Genomic DNA, 20,152 nt, shown 5'->3' with positions numbered 1-20,152 from the left:
TGTCCGGCACGTTGTGGCTTTGTCTGTGAAAGGTGATTTACAAACTTTACTTTACTTACATTACTTTACTATCCAGAAAATATATAACTCCTCATCCCATTGGTTCTGTCAGAGCATCTTTGGTGGGTTGTTGTTGTTGTATTGAACTTAGTTGGAACTGCCGTCATAGAGACATTCAAGCAAGGTTGTGATGCACTTCAATATGTTCCACTCTTCCAGGAGAGCGGCGAGCTAACGGTCACAATAACCTAATGTCACTGGATGCGTTTTGAATCATTTCATCACTTCAAAAAGCACAAGCAATCAAATCCATTTCAGCCCCTTTTCACATCCCTGAATACAATACAAACTGTGGAACAAAACACTGCAGACTGCTCCAGCTGAAATTACAAGCTCTCCATCCGATTAGTTCTCTTTTTCTTAGTTCTCTTTCTAAAACAATTGCTTGTTTACTGCAAGAGCTGAGATGAGAGCATCTTTATTCAATGATCCGGCCATCAGGAAATTATTGTGTTCATTGTGTCTGGCCTCTTGTCATTCCACATCACTCAGCAAACAGTTTACCTGTCCACACAAAGAGACGCAGTTGGCCATAAGCCTGCATGGTCCCCATAGTTTGATGTCACTCACCATCTGTGCTGAAGGCAGAATCTCACTACGGGCATTATAGTGAAGGGGCAATGAAAGAGATGAGCCTGGGAGGTGGCTGGGAGGTTACTGCAGCGCTGCTTTACACTGCACCATCAGAAAGGAAAATAGAATGAAGTTTATGAAAAGGACAAGAGTAATGGAGTGTTTTTTTGAAGGTAGCAACAAGCCTTTTAACACATAAATAATTTATGATTAAATTGTTCTGAAAGAAAATGGGTCTTCAACTTCACACTGAGTAACAGAAAACAGTACTTTTATTTCTAGCAAAGAACTTTGGGTTTTGTCAGTTGACTCAGTAAGTGTAGCTGCTGTGAGGTTGATGCTTCTTTTCCACTTTACTCAGCTAATGTTAAAAATGTACATGATGGCTATATACATACAGTAAGAATTTCCATTGTTTTTGCTTTGTATGGTCCCACATTAGATTAAAATGGGGGGGGGGGGGTGCTGAGTAATTACAGCCATGTTTATACTTAGTCCCTTACATTCAGTGCTTCAAAGGCAGTTGGACAAATTAATGTAGTAATTGTTAAAGTGCTTATTTTTCTAATAATTTGCCAAAAAAAGTCAAAGAATGGTTTCCTTACTTTTGTTTTTCAGGCCTTTAATTCAGTCATCCTCCCATTGACATTGTCTTCAGCAATTAAAATGCTCGCTCAACTGAGTTAAGATTCAGTCCATTAAAGAGTACTCCACTTCTTTACCTTCACATGGTAAAGGTGAGGTAAGGCAAATTGGTAAACAAATCCAAATTAATATTTTAGGTGAACAGAATCAAGCAAACTCTATCCCATCACTACTTTCAAAGACGTTTCCCCCACATCACAAGCACTGCATTCTTCCCGTAGGACATTTTGCTAATCAGAAGAAAGTGGGCTTTGAAGCTGGTGGGCATTAAAGAGCAGAGAGCTGATATTGCCTGTTTCAGCACACAGACACTCCGCTGCTGGGCTATATAGCATGTAGTATGATACAAATAATGATTTTTTTTAACCTGCAAATAAAGTAAAGCTACTCTGGTAGAATCCCAGAATGAAAATATAGAGCTAGAAACAAGCATGACCTTTCCTGTTCAATATACTGGTGTGTACTCGGGAATAGTGTTTGTATTTTCAAGCAGGATTCCTCACTTTCATAAGAGAAAAAGATATAAGAGTTAGAAGTGCCATATATACTTGAAAACATAAATTATCAAACAAAAATTTAGCTCAAGTTGCATAAGTATAACTTGCAGTACGTGTTTCAGTCCTGTAATATCTTAAACATGTCAGTTGAAAGTTTGAAAGGCTTGCCATGCAGTTGCTATAGTTGATTACAGTTACTGGTCAGTATGAGGAAACAGCTACAGGTACTGCATGAGAGTGATGTTAAAAGATTGAGAGGCAGCATGAAGTTGGAGGCGGAGAACAGGAAAATTAACCAAGATAATCTGATAATCCCCAAACACAACAAAACAAACCTTAATCTATATGGCGTGGACATCTGCTGTTTTTGCCCACAGTTTTCTCTTTATTTGAGGAGGGATGATCACTTAAAGCTCAGGCAAAGTCAGACCGAGGTTTGTTCTGAGAATAGCAGGAAGTGCAGCATCACCATCTATAGGCTGGAGCGGCAACGGCACTCTTCAGCCGCAGCAACATCTGCCTTTTACACAGTGCCTGCTCACCCTGCAGACATGGACTGTGCCTGCAAACACTGCTTTCAGAATCAATTACTCACACACCACAGGTCACATAACAGTTCATTACTGTTCGACTACCAGTGATTGTTCAATAGTGAGCCTATTACGGAGATAAAGCTTCAACCTCTGCCAAGACAAGAGGAGAACAATTATAACATTTTAATGATGCTATTAATGTAGATGAAGAGATGAGCATAAATAAATAAATAAAAGCTGACGAGGTGTGAGAAAGAATAGAGAGAAAAAAGTAAGAGAAAGATTAAAATCAGTTTAACAGCAATGCTGGCTTCTAAATTATTATTGATCAACTCTATGCTGTTACCCTTTCTAATCTTTATCCTCACTATCCATAATATTCTCATCATCACTGTTGTTTCCATTTTAGCAGAAAAAAATTTTTTTAAACTACTGAATGAAAGACGACGTTTTTCTCCACTGACTCATACAGGTAGTTCAGTTCAGCAATCCCTCCGATGGCAATTCACTTGAGAGACAGTCTGCAGCGTTAAAGTCTCTGCTGTAGCTAATTAGGTCACACTTGACACACCTTTTCATATCTTTCTCCGTGGCAATTATTCTAGCAGAACACACTTGTGGTAAACAGAAAGTTTACTCTTCGACTTCTTCCAGTTTTGAAATTTACTGTTTCTTTCCTTCACTTTCTGTCTGCATTCAACTTTCCAGATTCCACAGTCTGCCTCCCCAGTGGAAAACCACTACACTTACTTTAGGTTTCATCAGATGAAAATTGAGTTGTTGGAAAGAACATGAAAGAAAACAGCAAAATTGCGAAAAAGCTTCCGAACTGAAGAATCACTATACCCTCATATAGATAACATCCATGCAAATGTTGACATCCTGCGGCGTTTTTACAGAAATACAGAATGGTGGGTCATGAAATCATTTAATTTCCTTCCAGCCTGAATGCAGCATTCAAACAAAAGGTCTCTGTTGCCTTTCTGAGATTTGCGCTTGACATTTGAGAAACATATTGCATTCCATTTTTGTGGTTTTTGCAGTCAACAGACTCAAGCTATCTCTGACAGTTACACTTTTTTTTAATAAAAAAATTCTTTTCATTCTGTCTGTGGAAGGATATGGAGGTAAATCTAAATAACTGCAATAGTAACTATTAGAAGCTTTTCCTGAATTAAAAGTGCATTAAAACATTTGAAATACATGTATTTGAGGTGTCAGAGATAAGCACACTGCACAAAAGAATACTGTGAATAATGTCATTACATGTGGCATTATTGTTATTGATAATTCTGGTGTATCAGTTCATCATTCTTGCTGATGTGACAAAGTTGCAGTACAAAGGACTAGTTTAGTTCACCAATTTCCAACCTAACTGTAAGGTCCCTATAAGGGTCACAAGTAAATCACAAGTCACAAGTGAGATGATTAATCGCAAAGGAAACAAAGGAACATAAACTTTTGCGGCACATATTTGCATTAATTTTGGGGAGTTTTTCTTACTGTCCACCACTGATTGCATTCATATAATAGAAACACAACTATGAAAGAATGCATTGTCACTTTCATAAGTTTCACTTTTGCCATATGCACATATACATCATCTTTCACAAGGCCCCATTAGGCACTGACCTGGTGACTAAGATGATATATCATCTATCTGATATTGGTATTGTACTTTTCCATCATGTGAATGACACAAAGGCTTTGCTGCCAACTTGAATGGATCCATTCATTCTTTTGTCGTATTTGAAAAATGACCACTCATCATAACGACTTACTGAAACCTTGGGCTGCACTTAATGGCCAATGAATAGTTCTCGGTATGTCTGATAATTTGCAGCAGTATTCAAATTGACATGCGCAACTTATTGTAACATGTTCATCATTAATGATGGCCAACACATGTGCTTACTCTTCTAAGTGAACTTAAGTGCACTTAAGGGGAAATGATTTTACATATTCAAAATACATAAACTGCAGCTGATATTGTAGAAGAAGCTACAAAAACCGCACAGGCAAGTGGCGAAAGAGCACCAGCTGGAGTCCAAACTCAACTGACAGAAATTTACGCATTTCTGTGGTGAAAACATAGGCTGGATATAAAACGTGGACGTCGCCACTGTCACCCATTGGTTAGCAAAGTAAGTCCTGCTGGGAACCTTCAAGCCAATTGATCACCTGGTAAAGCATACCTTAATTTATCCTCCTTTGTGACGCTAATGTTTATAAAATCAACATCATATTTTCATTAAAACTTAAAACTAGCAAGGAAGGCCATAAACTCATCAGGAAAAATTTCATAAGATTGAATGCGAAGAAGAAGCAAGTGTTGCTTTCCTATAGACAAATGCACCCAGTCACCTCCTGCTGGTCATTAGAAATAATGCAGGTTTAAGAAACTTCTGTATTGGTGTTGCTTTTCAAACCCTGAAGCTAGGTCAATCTTTTATATACAGTCTATCAAAGAAGGCCAGGGCAGAGAAGTCCAACTAGACAGCACTAAGGGATTTTACCATAGGGATGGTAAAACATGTTTTATGATTAAGGTGCATTAATCCTAAGAAGGTACTGGGTCAGACCTGTTTTTTTTTTTTGATGGGGCCTTTCTGTGTGCAGTCTGCATGTTCTCCTTGTACCTGCTTAGGTTTCTTGAGAGTACTCTGGCTCCCTCTGATTCCAAATTGGCCTTAGGTACAGCTGTGAGCATAGATAATTATTTGTCTTTCTGTTTTTGCCCTGTGATGGAGTCATGGCCTATACAGTATGTAACCCATCTCTGGCCCTATGAAAGCTAGGATAGGCCTTTGACCTTAAATCAGGATGGATGGATGGATGGATGGATGGATGGAAGGATTTATTAATCCTTTAATATTTGTGTTCTTCCCCCCCCAAAAATGTGCTCATAAATCTGACTGAATGATTAATCATTACTGATATCATGTTTCTATCTTTTATCTTTGCTGCTGTGCAGCGTGCAGCACCCAGATTGTGAAAAATCCAAGTATTGACAGAGCTGAATTATCACACAGACATTATCTACATTTATGTGAATACTGAATTCTTCTGACAGGTGTAATTAGCATCTATTGTTGCAGTGAAGAGAAGGGTGACAGATGATACTCACGATAACACTGTTATCAGAGCTGTTAATGCAGTCATTATGTAAAAATGATAATGGCTTTTATTTGTCATTGCAGAAATAATTCAAAGAGGTTTTTCTTGCTAGAAGCTTGCTCATTAAGATGTTTTGCATCAAAGAGTTAAATAATGTGTATAAACACAATCATATTTCAGAGAACAGTAAAAAAGACTGAAACATGAATATATTATGAGGCTGAAAGCCATAAATCAAGCAAAAGACAATGTAAGTGTCAAAATGTTGAATTATTTCAGAGAACTCTGCATGTTTGATCAATGCTTTGAATCTACCATGAAAATGCATTTCCCTCTTCAAATGCTCCCTGCAGAGTGTGGCCTCGCAGTGAAAAATAAGAGAGAAAGAGCGACAAGAGAAAGTTGGCTGGCAAGTACTGGCTCCCCTGGCGTCTTTTCCAGAACACAGCCAAGATGGCCATATTGTGTCTCTAAACAAATCGAATGGTTGGCACTGTGACAAGCCTGCCTCTGTGGTGTTCAGATTTACAGAGTCAGCACGACTGTGCTCCTTCATTCCCAGGTCACCACATGCAGCAGCCAGCAGGGAGCCTTAGTCGTGTTTACTCTACTGCTGGATGGCAACTGTCATTAGTCTTTTGGCTGCAAGTTTAAAAAAAAAATAAAAGAAGAAGCATTGATTACTTTGTGCAAACTTTATAAACTCAATGCATCTCCACTTTTTCCAATTCATTAAGTTATTCTGTGACAAAAGATTCCTGCTGGGTTGAGGCTAAGCTTTGTTTATATATAATCTAAAGAATGGGCACTTATCCACAAGCTAGAAGGTTTTACTAAACGCTTTCTGTCTTCATAGAACACAATGTCGCTGTGTGACATGGTTAGCTGTCTATATCTACAGAGAAATATGAATATGAAGTCATTAAACTTAGCACATTCAGTCAACCAAGTGTTTCTTTGTATATCCTCATCTGAAAATGCTGATGCAGTCTGAATCCAACAAGCTTGCCTGTTTTCTTACACTGGACATGGTAGTTACTGATGTCCCCTCTCAAGGCTTTCCTTGCTAATTTGCTAAAGGAGAAAAGCTTTGTCACCCTACACTTTAAATCCACGCCTTCACACATGTAGAACAAAGTGGTTAGTAAGAGAAAACACATCACTTAAGATGATAAATCACAGAGTAATTAGCTCATTACTAATGTCACATCTGTTTTCACATACTTGATGTGTAGAATAACACCAAGATGCAACTGACCTCAGAGCAGTGAAACCAGACCCAAGGGTAGCTCATCTAGCACGCTGGTCTCTTGCTTTTTGGGATAGAACCCTGTTTAAGATGTAAGAAGAGGGACTGCTTTCACTTTTGTACATCTTAACTTACATATGTTTTTAGATTTCACTGGGCAAGCATCGCCCACCTTGCTTGCCCTGACAGAATGCCGCTGGTGTGCACTGGTGTGTCCCCAGATCCCCCCACACCTTACCCCAGTCTGTTTCAAAAATGATGGAAACACTCAGCTTAAGTCTTCAGGATAGTCATAGTACATCCTTCTTTCATATACAGTCAGTGGGTGACAATAATAAAACTCTCTGTAAAGTTTTATGATCATAGTAAGAACAGCTTTCTCATGTTTAAGTTTAATATTTTGTTCTGTGCTGACAGTAGTTTTGAGCAGCTGGTATAGCCATTTTATTCTGCAGAGGACAGTTTTATAATCATGAACAAGTTGTTAAGATCAGGGGCACAGTTAAGAGAAACTAAAAAACTTTAGTCTCCTGTGGCAAATGGCCCAGCCGTCCACCCTTACATTCTCCCTCTGTGGACTTCATGGCTCTGTGAGTCACCACCAATAAAATGACTGATGCTAAAAATGACTGCTGCTGTCATTTGTCTTGGGATGTCTCAATAAAGCCTCTACAGATGGACAGTAGAGGCTGTAGCTTATTGCTGTGCTGGTTTATATTGGATTGTTTATAATTGTTCATATTTTGTGAGCACAGCTTTCATATATGGTGAACCAAAAACATAAGAAAATACTTGTCGAAGTCAGCTAGTGCAAGGCCATAAACTTCCAGCTTGCGTGAGCACAGAGCTGAATCAGCAGCTCTCTGACACCATGTGAACAAAAACTAAGCATTAAACTTTTATTTGGTGTTTATTACAGAACTGTGATGTTGCAGGTTCTGCTTTTGTGGTCACTCAGTGTATATTCTATAGTGAATAAATATAATTTGCCCACTTTCATAAGAAGACCATATAAAGAAGCTCACGCTGTCAGAGACAATTACTGCTATATATTCACATATAAAGCTGTTATCTCTAAAGAGTCCAGAAACCTTTTTGTCTGTGAAACAGAAATGGCTTCTCTCTCTGGGGCAATGAATGTCTATTTTTTACGACAGCTCTGCAAAAGAAATGGCTCTGTGACACATACCTACACAAACCACACACGCACACCGCACACATTCCTATATGCACACATACACACCCACACACACACACACAGAGGCAAGGACTTGACAGCCTCAGACGCATACATCCATTACTGACTTCCCAACAACAGCCCTTTACAGGCAAATAAAGGGTATTTGTGTAAAAGCTGTAAAAACCTGTCACACCTCCAGTTATGTGTGTCAAGCTCTTAGGGGAAAAAAAAGAAAGAAACATGTCCAACGGGAGATAAAAGAATCGATAAAGGAAGGAGAGATAGTGAAAAGAGGGAGAGATTAGCCACATATGTGCTGTGTACTGACTGGGATGCAAGCAGGCTAATTGCTCGGAGACCAACATGAGGCACTGGGATGAGGGGATGAGAAGCATCAGCCTGTTGGATCGATTGTTCTGGTGTGTGTGTGTGTGTGTGTGTGTGTGTGTGTGTGTGTGTGTGTGTGTGTGTGTGTGTGTGTGTGTGTGTGTGTGTGTGTGTGTGTGTGTGTGTGTGTGTGTGTAGGACAAATGATCAGTTACTAAGTACATGTTCACAAAGATTGAAACATTGTTCTGACCATGTACTTGCTTTACTTAAACAAAAGTAGAATACCATGTATTTGCATGTAATTTTGCTAAATAATACCTGCAAAATGTAATAATTACATTAACTATAAACTTACCAATGTAGAAGTACCTGAAACCTGCATTATTCATACTGGCCAGCAGGTGGCTGGTTTCTAAAAAAATTTCTGTTAAAAAGGAGTCTTTGAGAAAGCAGCCTTCATTTCCCTTGACCTGTGACCTCGGTAAATATTATCCTTATGACTTTACAATCAGACCATAGTTCCAAGACTTATTTATAATATTCATTTTGTAAACTATGTGGCCCCAAATAGAGAGGAAAATGATAAAGTATAACTTGTGCACAAACTTTGGGTATTCTTTCAATTCCGAGATATTGCTCTTCTTCATGGAGTGCCCACAGCTAGAGACATGTGGTGCACTTGTACACGCACTGCGACTGGATGTGTGTGCTTTGATTTCATCCGACACAATGTGTGCATATGAGTTCCTAATAATCCAAGAGATTTTCGACTACACCCATAAGCAAAGAAAGTGATGAAAAATCTGAAAGGTTTATGGAAATTCCATAGAAGTTGACATGCATGATTCCAGACAGATAGGTTGAGGACTAGCGTTTCTGGCATCTGAATATTTGCATTGACTAATGATCACATAATTCTTTCGGTTGTCAGACAAAGGGCCTAACGGAGTTCACTTGTGCATTTTAAATCAGACTAGTTTGCTTTTATAAGCTATTGGCCTATTGTTGCTTATGTTTGGCTGGCTGTATTAATACATTGTAATCGTATTGTCATTTCATAACAGTGACAAACATGAACTAAATGGGCAAACACTATCACTACCTGGTTGTCACCAATTAAAGTGGGTCAGAGACATGATGCTGCTCCTCAGGACACTGGAATGGCATGTGTAGCTGGTTGTGACAACAAGAAAGGTCAAAGGAGGAGGTGGTACCCGATCTAGCAATTATAAAAATACAAGTGTTGGGCATTACAAATATAAATTATCAAGAAAACATGTATAGCAAAAATGGCGCTTGTCAAGTAAGAGGCCAAAAGGGCAGGTGCTTGAGCACCACCTGGGGTCCATCTATGCACATGCCTAGGAGGCAGAGCTCAAGGTGGCAGAGTTTGGAGGTGCTAGGATTTTCACTGGGAGTGACTAGAAGGTACAGGATTAGAAATAAGTATATCAAAGGGAAGGCTCAGGTTAGAGGGACGAGGCTGCGATGGTTTGGTGTGGACATGTGCAGAGGAGAGACAGTGGGTGTATTGGACAAAGGATGTTGAATATGGAGCTGTCAGGCAAGAGGAAAACAGAAAGACCACAGAGAAGTTTCATGGATGTAGTGAAAAGGGCCATGCACGGGGTTGGTGTGACAGAAGAGGATGCTAGGGATCGGTTGAGATGGATCCACTGTGACAACCCCTAAAAGGAGCAGCTGCAAGAAGTAGAAGATTAAAATAAATGTTTAAAAAGAATCACCTTTGTAAGTACACATTCTCAAGTATACAAAATTAAACTTTAATACAGTACCTGGTGACCTTGTGGTGAGTAGTATTCAGATTGTGTTTTACTTGTAAAGTTAAAACTAATTACAGGTAAAGGTCAAGCATTAAAAATATATTTAAAAAGGCATAGAAGTAGTAACAGCAAAGTGAACAAAAAGCAGAAGTACTCATAAAAGACCTTTTTTAGAGGCTTATTACATTGCAGTATGCAATTTAGGTATGAATTACCATGTGAGCTAGGGTTTTTTTTCATGTGATAGACTAATTTTTGTGGGGGTGGTTCTGTGTGCACAAAAAAAAAATCAGTTTTCAAAGCAACTGAGAATAAGTTTAAGGATGAAAGTGAAATAAAAAGTATATTTTCCTTCAAATGTAGTGGAGCAGAAGAACAAGATTGCAAATGGCCTCTGATCACACATTTGCACACAAATGGTGGCAGAATTGCTATGCAAGGCGCCAACCTTCCCACTTGGAGGATCTCCGGGTTCACCTTCTTGCTCAAGGACACTTTGACAGGAGGAGGTGTTGTCTCCTCAAGTTCTCCAGCCCTGTGATTAATAGATGACCTCTTGAGCCGCAGCCTCCCCACAAAGTAACAAATATTGTTGAATTGCATTGGACAGCTTTACCTGTGGATAGTCGGTGACTGGTTCCACCTCTGTCAGATGACAATGGAGATTTCAAAGTCATGTAGTACAAATGATTACTGAATATTTGTCAAAGAGAAGTAAAATGTAATCTGTTAGTGTCATTTGTTAACAACCAAGCAGTAGGCCCAAAGAAAAAAAAACAAAAAAAAAAAAAACATAATTTACACTGCCACAGTGAGCAATGAGAATTGGCTATAAAATATTCCACTTGTCATCCTCATCCACTTAACTCCATTTCACACATGGATCAGTTCTATCAGTGGCAGCTCGTCCTCATTTAGAACCATTAATGACTTTCCTGCAGAGAATTTAGCAGGATGGATGAGATTACTTTGTCATTTTTGCACGTGTGTATGCGTGTTGGTGTCCTATTCATTTGCTCACATATCAGTTTGAAGTAAGTGTTTAATTATTGTGCTGTTTGAGTCCCTGCTACAATGTGCTCTGTCAACATTTGTATTGAAATGAATGATGAACGATTTAGCACATAAAACAATCACATTAATATTGGCTTCTCCTTTTGTATCCATTTAGGAAGATCCTGATTGTTATTCATCATCACTTACCTCCAGCTCGTGCTTAGCTCAGTAGTGGCAATAGTAAAGAGGATGGGGAAATTGTGAGTTTGTGGGGGTGGGGGGTGATGACAGCACACAAGCTACAGCTGGGCAAACATAGGAGGCGCATTGTGTAAGCTATCTAGTGTGTCACTGCCTCTCAGTGGTGGCTACGAAAGCTGCATGACTGATTGATCTTTATTAAAAGCTCATCCCCTTCCTAGTTTCTCTGACTCTGTTCATTAAAAGATGATTCGAATGCTCCTTTGGCTTGCTAGTCCAAAAAGTACAACTTGAGACCTGGGACTGTAACCATCAAACTTCTAAGAATAATACATATATTGTTTATTTCCATAGGGAGAAGTGCATAGCGGTAGCATGAAGCGATACCTGGCCCCTACAGAGGCTGCACAGATAGTCCAGCTCCTGCAGGATTGCACATCAATACATGCCATTGCCAAAGTTTGCTGTGTCTCTCAGCACAGTCTCAAGCACAAAGAGAAGATTCCAGGAGACAGAGTTACTCTAGGAGAGCTGGACTGGGCCGTAGAACGTCCTTAACCCATCAGCAGGACTAGTATCTGCTCTTTTGTGCAAGGAGGAACAGGATGAACACTGCCAGAGCCCTACAAAATGACTCCCAGCAGGCCACTGGTGTGAATATCTCTGACCAAACAATCACAAACAGACTTCATGAGGGTGGCCTGAGGGCCTGACGTCCTCTACCAGGTCCTGTGCTCACTGCCCGGTACCGTGGAGCACAAGTTGTTCCTAACACATATCAATAAGGATATTTTTTTTCCTCTTGAGATCTGGTGTGTTTTCGAAGTGTTCCTTTAATTTTTTTGAGCAGCGTACATGCATAAGAATACTCTAAAGCAGGGGTGTCAAAGTCATTTTAGTTAATGGGCCTCGTAAATAAAATGAAAGCTTGGGCACGGTTCCTTGGCTAAACAATCTTACTTCATCATGGTATCTCAGGCAATTGGAAATGTTTTTGTCAATAAGAAGGCTGTAAAATTCACAATGATTTAAACCTCTGGAGATTAACAGCTCAGGCCGTAATTCTCATGACTACTGATAACAACTTGCAAAACAATGCTAGAGACATGGTAAAGAATGGAAAGTTCAAAATGTAGGCCTTCATTCTCTACAGCTTCACCCCTTGGCAAACAATCCAGCGGGCCAGAGTTGACGCTTTGTCTGCCACATGGACTCCCCTGTTCTAAAGAAAGAACGTAAGAATAAATGTAAACTTAAGTAATGTCTACAGAGCCGGATTAAGATTTAAGAAGATTAAGCCATGCTTATTAAGCAACTCCTTACAGGAAAATGCAGACGGAAAGGAAACTTTCAAATGAGTCTAGAACAAGCAAAAACATACTGTATATGTGATTTGAAATTTCAATTTAATTTAATGTATCAGAAACAACAAGTGGCATATGATTATACAGAAAGATGAATAACATGGAAACAAAAAGAAACTGGAACAGGAAATGTTGACTTCACTCCACGCGTGTAAAGAAAGCTGTGTAAATAATATCAAATTATTAAACAAATAATCTATCAAAATCTGGTATGTGTGCTCTCCATTTCTGTACTGCAGTCCTATAGGGCACTTCTACAGTCTGATTTATAGAGGCCGTGGGCTGTATGCGGCACATGTTCCTCATCATCAGTGTCACATCTCCCATTTAAGAGATCAAGCAAGCAAGAAAGCGTTATTTATTCTTATAGCGCTTTTCACAGGCAGGATTCACAAAATGCTTTACATCAAACAGGAGTTTGCTGATTGATGGAAGGAAACGTTTGGCTTTAAAGTCTTCGATGCATGCTTTCTTGCAGTCATCAGTTGCTAAATAGAACAGATGCTTTTAAACAGTCCCATTATCTGAGTCACACAAGATGGCATTTGGTGAGCCTCCTCTGAAGCCACAGAACTATAATGTGACCAAAACTTTTCTTGCATCATGAATGCTAATTATGTATTCACTCTCTAGAGTGGGAAAAAAAAAAAAGACCTAAGGCGCTGGCCTAACGTTACATTACAAAAGACTCCAATTTTCAATTAATTTGCAGTGACCATCACAAAAGTATAATAAGCTTTTCAAATGCTACCAGCACCATCTCCTATTTTGATGAGTCTCTATTTGATTACCCCTTTCAAGATCATTCATTTTAGCAGGAGATGTAGCACCTTACTTTGATCCATGTCCTCAGGCACAAGAAACCTTGTAAAACCTAAAATTGTTTGGGCGGATCATAAAATAGCTGCATAAGATGAAGGGATTCTCTTGTCACCGCGGGGAATTTTCTTGGGTTTATGTAACACTGATGTGTTAGGAGAGAAATATCACTCTCTCTCTCTCTCTTTCAGCCCACTTCAGCCGGGATTAATTTTACCTTTCGGATAGAATGGAAAATGTACAGTACGAAAAAAATTTAATTAGCAGTGGGCTTAATCTGAGGTTATTTAAATTCATCTCATTCAACTGAAACCTCTTATCCAGACCAGCATGTGAAGTGGCCATCCATAGCACACCACGCTGTATTTCTGGCTGTTTTATCTTCTATGTTCTAAAAGTTTGGGCATCTTGGTTGTAATCCATCATAGTAAAATTAATTATGTCCTGGTTTAAAGCCAATACTTTCTTTGTACTACTCGAGCAGTTCATTAATATTTGATATTTGAATCAATGTATTCAATAAGAACAGTGCAGCCTAATTTGTATTAGAAATGATAGTTACCGATGTTGATTTGACAGATATTGATAGTCAAATGAAATTATGGCAACAAGGCCAGTCAAAGAGAAATGGTTCTGGCTAATATATGTGTACAGTACAGCAGTGTACTTAGATATATCACCTTATATCTGTACATTTCTATAAATCTCTGTGTAGCGCTCACGCTTGACAGTTACAGGGATGTGGGGTCTCTGCTCCTGAGGGCAAGAAAGAGGACATTTGAGGCTCCATTACTGTAGCTGAAAATGGGTTTAATTTAACTTGTCCAGATCAATAAAGGCAATATATAGCAATGTTCTGAGTTTCATTATTATTGTCAATATCGGCAGAGAAGAAGCTAACTGGTCACATGGTAAGTAACACTGTGCACTGTTGTTGAACTCAGGCCTCCTCAGTTTTGAGAGCTCAGATTCTAATTATTTACTACTTGCTATTAAGAATAACTTATGTGTAACATGCAAGTATATGTTCAATGAAGTAATTAAGACTCGATAGTGCTTTGTCTTTAGCAGATCAGTCGGTGATGACATTGTATTCAGAAATGAACAATGTTGTAACCTCTTAAAGTACTGACATATAATAGAGTATTATTTTTGGTCATTCTTTTAGATATAAAGTAATAATATAAGTATTGTTTCTGGTGCGCAAATGGTACCTGATCAGAACCCAGTTTTGTAGTACTGCCAACCACAACTTCTTGCTTATATCATCTCATTTTTGTCTTTCCCTTATTTATCGCTCAGCTCTTCGGGGAGTATCTTTTGTTTTCCCACATGAAAGGTGGGGTTTTGTATATTCTTTTTTTATTCTTTTTGGATCAAGTATACCTTATGGCATACCTGTTAACCAAGAGCTGGAAGTTGTTTGAAGTCCTGGATCCACAGTTTCCATAGCTTCATAGTCCATCTATAACATTGTCGTCTTGCATTCCATATGTGCTAAATATATATTCTGTTTATGTGACATCTGCTGCATGCGTGAAGTATCCCTCCTCTTTGGCTCTTCCTAAGGTTCCTTCAAATTTTGGAAACTCCTGGAATACTCCAGGAGTTTTTCCTCACCTGAACTGGGGGTCAAAGGATAGATTGTGACATATGCTGTGTAGATTAAGTTTCAGAAGGTAAGAATAGAAGGTGTGATCCTGTTCAGTGTATCTGAGTTTAATTAAGCTACACTTTCACAGATGAAAACATCAGGGAACCTACTGCCTTTTAAAAGACATGCACTGCCCTCCAGTGGCTCAATGTTTCACATTGGTTTTTATGACTTTACTTTCTTCAAATATCTCCAAAGACTGTTATCACCTTTAGAGGGCCCCCTTGTCAAAGGTATTGTATCTGATTTATCCTCCTTTTGCTCTGCCATACAGACAGATCAAATACTACACATTTGAAAGTATAAGACAAACAAATTGTGCGACTGGGCTTGTTGGACTCAGTTAAGAAAGGATGAAATTTAGTGATGTGAAATTATAAGAAAGAGAGAGTAAATGCCACTGTGTGCACTCACAAGCAGCAGGAGCAGATGGCATTTCATAACCAATCACCATTTCAGATTCTATTGCCCAATCAGTTTTACATTTATATGTAAAGTAGCTTTCTATTACAGCAGACCAACAGATGGCTTGAAATGTAAGCTTGGGGACACTTATGTAAAGACTTTATGACTTCTGGTTCCTCATTCCAAACCAAAAACAGGTTTTAAAAATAGCAAATGGAGGCAATGTGCAGACATTACGACACATAATGTGATCTCGTGACAGTAGAGAAGACGTAGTGTTTAATGGCTTGAAATATTGAGTGCTCCACTCGAGAATGAAGAATTTTATTTATTATGTTTGTTGTTTATGGCCCTTTTATTATTTACTCCATATCTCAAATAGACAGGGCTACTCGGAAGGGTTAGAAGTATAAATATTGTAAAGACTCCTGAGCTGGATTAAATGCAATAACCTCAAGGGAAGAAAATATGAAAAGCTCATATGTGTTTAAGTCCACAGGTAATTATTAACTTAATTTACTTTGGAGGGCTTTTTTTTTTATCATTACATTTCCATTATCTGTGCTGCTGATGTGTGGATATCCATGTTGATAGATGATGACAACATAACTAGCTCTGTGTGTTTGTGTGTGTGTGTGTGTGTGTGTGTGTGTGTGTGTGTGTGTGTGTGTGTGTGTGTGTGTGTGTGTGTGTGTGTGTGTGTGTGTGTGTGTGAGAGAGAGAGAGAGAGAGAGATGATCACAGTTCACAACCAGTGATGATGACTAAATGTCACCTTCATGATGGAGAGCATTCAGAAACAAAATTAACATAATGGATTTTTATTACTTATGCTGTATTTCACTGTTGGTAAAGGCGGGACTAATTTTAGCTACTTACAGTACTACAGTTAAGTAGTTCAGTATAAAATGGTACAATACCATTTAATAATAAAATCTATGCAGATTGTGTAAAGTACATTCACTGAATCTGAAATTTAGTGGATCAGTGTAAAGCAGCATAAACTGGATCAAGTAAGGTCAAATGCATAAATAAATGCACTTAGTACTGTTAAATGCAAGTACAATAGGTGGAGGTTAGCAATGTCACCTAACAGGAAGACGGTCCTGGGTTTGAGCCTGCTAGGCCCTTTCTGTGTTGCATGTTCTCCTTGTGCCTACATGGGTTCTCTCCGGGTTCTCTAGCTTTCTCCCACAGTCCAAAGACATGCATGTTGGGTAGATTGGCCATAGGTTTGAATGACTGTCTGTTTCTAAATCATAGCCCTGTGACAGACCTGTGGCCTTTCCGGGTTGTACTCCACCTCTCACCCTATGGCAACTGGGATGGCAGCCCCACTGCAACCATAACTTGGATAAGAGGAAGAGGATGGATGGATAGATGAAGTTGTAATAGCATTTTAATTACTATAATTTATTGTAAAGCATGCACTTGATATACGTAGCTATTTGCAGCTGACACGACATCCACAACTAAAATATTTTGGTATTTCAGTTGAATGTATCTAATTTTATCCTCAAGTCTACTGACATTAAAATAACTAACCTTGTGGTCTTTGTTTGTTTTTCTTCTCTATGTAAACTAGTCACCTCAATAAATGGTGAAATGTCTAACCAACATTATAAATTTCTTTATGGCACCCTTTTATGTGCCATTCCTCAGGTGTGTTCCAGCAGAAAAGGGGAAATCAGTAGGGATAAAACTTTTGAGTCCTGCTTCTTTTTTCTCTTTTCTTCTTATCAAATATGGAGTTCCAGTAGATAAAAACACAAACTGACAAGTGGAAGACAAATTAATGCAAACAACTGTATACAAACAAGGTCTTGTTTGTTCAATGATTCAACAGTAATTAAAAAAAAAAAAAAAAGCCACTCATTTAATGGCCCTTTTCTTTGGTTTAATAAAACAATATGGTGACACTCACATTGAATATAAACCAAGTCTACAAAAAAACAACACTTCCCTTGCTAAAAAAAAAAAAAAAAGATTGGTTTTCCAGTTTCACTAAAAATCTGCTACATATACATTTCTGTTGTGTGCTACATTCAAATTAGTCCTCTAACAAACACAATCTCCTTATGTCAGACTACAGCAGTGCGTCCTACTTCTTACCTGCAATGCTCAATGAGTAAAAAAAGCAACATATTCATGTGCTTGGTCAAAGTTCTTCAAGGCTTTTATATATATATATATATATATATATATATATATATATATATATATATATATATATATATATATATATATATATATATATATATATATATGACATCTTTCAGCTAGGGCATGAAAAATTTACAATTGTGTCCAAACCAGGAGCAAATTCAACTGAAGAAGATTGTTCACATATCTTCACCAAACAGCTACACAGTCATAACCATCATAGCCAAAATAATTTTGATTAAAAGAGTAGATTAAAAAGGCTGGCTTTTTACATATTTACAGAGCACTCGTGCAGTCACGTTTTGTGCTATACATTCTCTTCAGCATGCACTGCACTGTGGCTTACATGCAAGCAAAACAGCAGAATCACCAAGAGAAAAGAAACTGTCAAAGAAAGAGGGAAAAAATAAAATAAAATAATCATTTTCAACAGCCACAACAGACAACTTATTTATTAAATAGAATCTTTGTCTTGTGACATGCACAAAAGAGAACACAAAATAGTGTCTCTGAAAACTGTTTACTGTTTGTGCAAACACTTTTCTGTCACACTAATGCTCCTTACACTGACTTTCTCCGTAAATGCGGGAACTCCTGGAAACTATGCCCTGGTGATAGCCTGCTTCCTGGTGAAGTTAGTCCAGTGTTGTCCCTGGAACTTGGTGAGCAGCCCTGAATCCTATAGGACACTGAGTTGTAATACACAGAATTAATGTGGCAGCCACGGTGTTCACTGTGGGACATAAGAGGGCTATCACAAATCTCTAAGCGGTAGCACACACAGGAGCAGAGGGAGCTGAGGCTTGACTCCTGTCTGTGTCTGCCTGCCTTTATCTGGAAATGCAACCTGTGCCTGCAGGGGCTTTTTCGTCTCTCCTGATCCACCGGGGAAGAGATGAGGTTGGTGCGACTTGTTCCTTCCTCCATCGGGAGGAAGAGTGTACTGTGACTATGGCTGTGCACCATATTGCCCCTGTTCCTCTCACCGTGGCTATCTCTGCTCTGTTCCCCTAAAACACCAAGGCCCAGGGTCCCATCCAAAAGGCCTTTGTCCCTCTTCATTGAAGCCCTTTCTTGTGCATCTCGACGCTCATCCTCAGTGTTCATGGTGAGGAAACGAAGCACCACTAAATTCAGAAATGCCCCAATAACAGTTAACCCCACCAAAATGTACATAAAGCTGAAAGCAACATAGGGTGTTTTCTCCTGGAGGTCTTCTTTTTTCTGCAAGGCCACAAAGTCCCCAAAGCCAATAGTGGTGAGTGTGATAAAGCAGTAGTAGTAAGCGTGAAAGAAGCTCCATCCCTCAAAGTGGGAAAAGGCTGCAGCACCCACACACAGTGTTCCAATGCAGGACAAAAAGCCCACCAGGACCATGTTCTCCATGGACACCTCAGTGCGTCGAAAACCCAGGCATTGTTTCACTTTATGTAAGAGATAGCGGACAAATGTGTTCATCCTTTCTCCCAGGCTTTGGAACATTACCAAAGTGAGGGGAATGCCAAGTACAGCATAGAACATACAGAAGATCTTTCCAGCATCTGTTCCAGGGGCTGCATGTCCATAACCTTAATGCAAAGAGATGGAGATTGTAATAACACTGTGACGCATCATGTAGCGATGCTTGGATGGTAAAACATGGAGCAAGTGTTATTTAAAATAAGCCTAAAATACTATATTCTTGCAGAAAAACGTTGTGCTGTAAATTATGAAGCAACAAAGTGATCCATTATCACTCATTTACAAGAACATATGCCATACATTAACTTACCAATGGTAGTGATTACTGTTATGGCAAAGTAAAAAGAGCCCGCAAATTTCCACTGCCTCCCGGCGCGATGGGGCTCAGCTTGCAGCACTACTCTTTCGATTTCACGGTAGTCGTCCTCAGAGAAACGGTACTTCTTCTTCATTTCGTTGCGCTTCTGCTCCAAGATGCGTCTGCGGGAGCTCTCCGACTCGGACTCCAGCGCGTCAAACACCGCGGCGCCCACCAGCAAGTAGGAGAACATGCAGAGGATGAGCGATAAGGTCCGGACGTTTTGCTTCTTCATTCTCGGCATCGGCATGAAAGTCGGAAGCACAGGCACGGTGTTACAGGTGGTACTGTTCTTCAGCTTAGACTCCACATTGCTGTTGCAGCCTGTTGCGTGAAACGTAATGTCACGAGGGGCGGGTAGGGAAATATAACCTTCAAGCCTATGTTAGCCTGTGTTGAGCTTTAAATTCTTGCTTATTTTAAAACGCGCATATTCTCCTGTGCGTATTGAGAGCAGTCGACGCTCTCGGTTTAAGTGGCCTCAGCTTGCATTTTCGCATGCGCAAACCAGTCACCAATAAAAAAGCTGTGTGTAACATAGGCTAACATATAGCTTTATGAAGCGTAGTACAAAATATAAAGAAATCGTTGTCACTGATGTTCAGATATGTCACACCTATGTGCAACAATCTAGATACCAATCTAATATGATGAGGTTTGTTCAGCACCATGGACAGCAATCAGTGGAATTTCACATTTGACCTGGCACTGTGACTCCACATCCAAGGTGGAGACTTAAGAGGCTGGGGGGGCGCAGGGTTCG

The 20,152-nt window shown here is 39.3% G+C and overlaps 1 protein-coding gene across 1 annotated transcript; it reads right to left on the bottom strand.

Moving 5' to 3' along the window:
- Window positions 1-18,131: 18,131 nt before the first annotated feature.
- On the bottom strand, window positions 18,132-19,639 carry kcnk15 (potassium channel, subfamily K, member 15). The gene is made up of 2 exons (XM_030734448.1): window positions 19,342-19,639; window positions 18,132-19,138 (listed from the first exon to the last, which is right to left on the bottom strand). Exons 1-2 carry the CDS (start codon window positions 19,637-19,639, stop codon window positions 18,132-18,134), a joined length of 1,305 nt encoding a protein of 434 aa, XP_030590308.1.
- Between the last annotated feature and the right edge of the window lie 513 nt (window positions 19,640-20,152).

The sequence above is a fragment of the Archocentrus centrarchus genome, chromosome 7 (genome assembly GCF_007364275.1).
Source record: "Archocentrus centrarchus isolate MPI-CPG fArcCen1 chromosome 7, fArcCen1, whole genome shotgun sequence".
NCBI lineage: Eukaryota > Metazoa > Chordata > Actinopteri > Cichliformes > Cichlidae > Archocentrus > Archocentrus centrarchus.
This window is presented reverse-complemented; position numbering and strand designations above follow the sequence as displayed.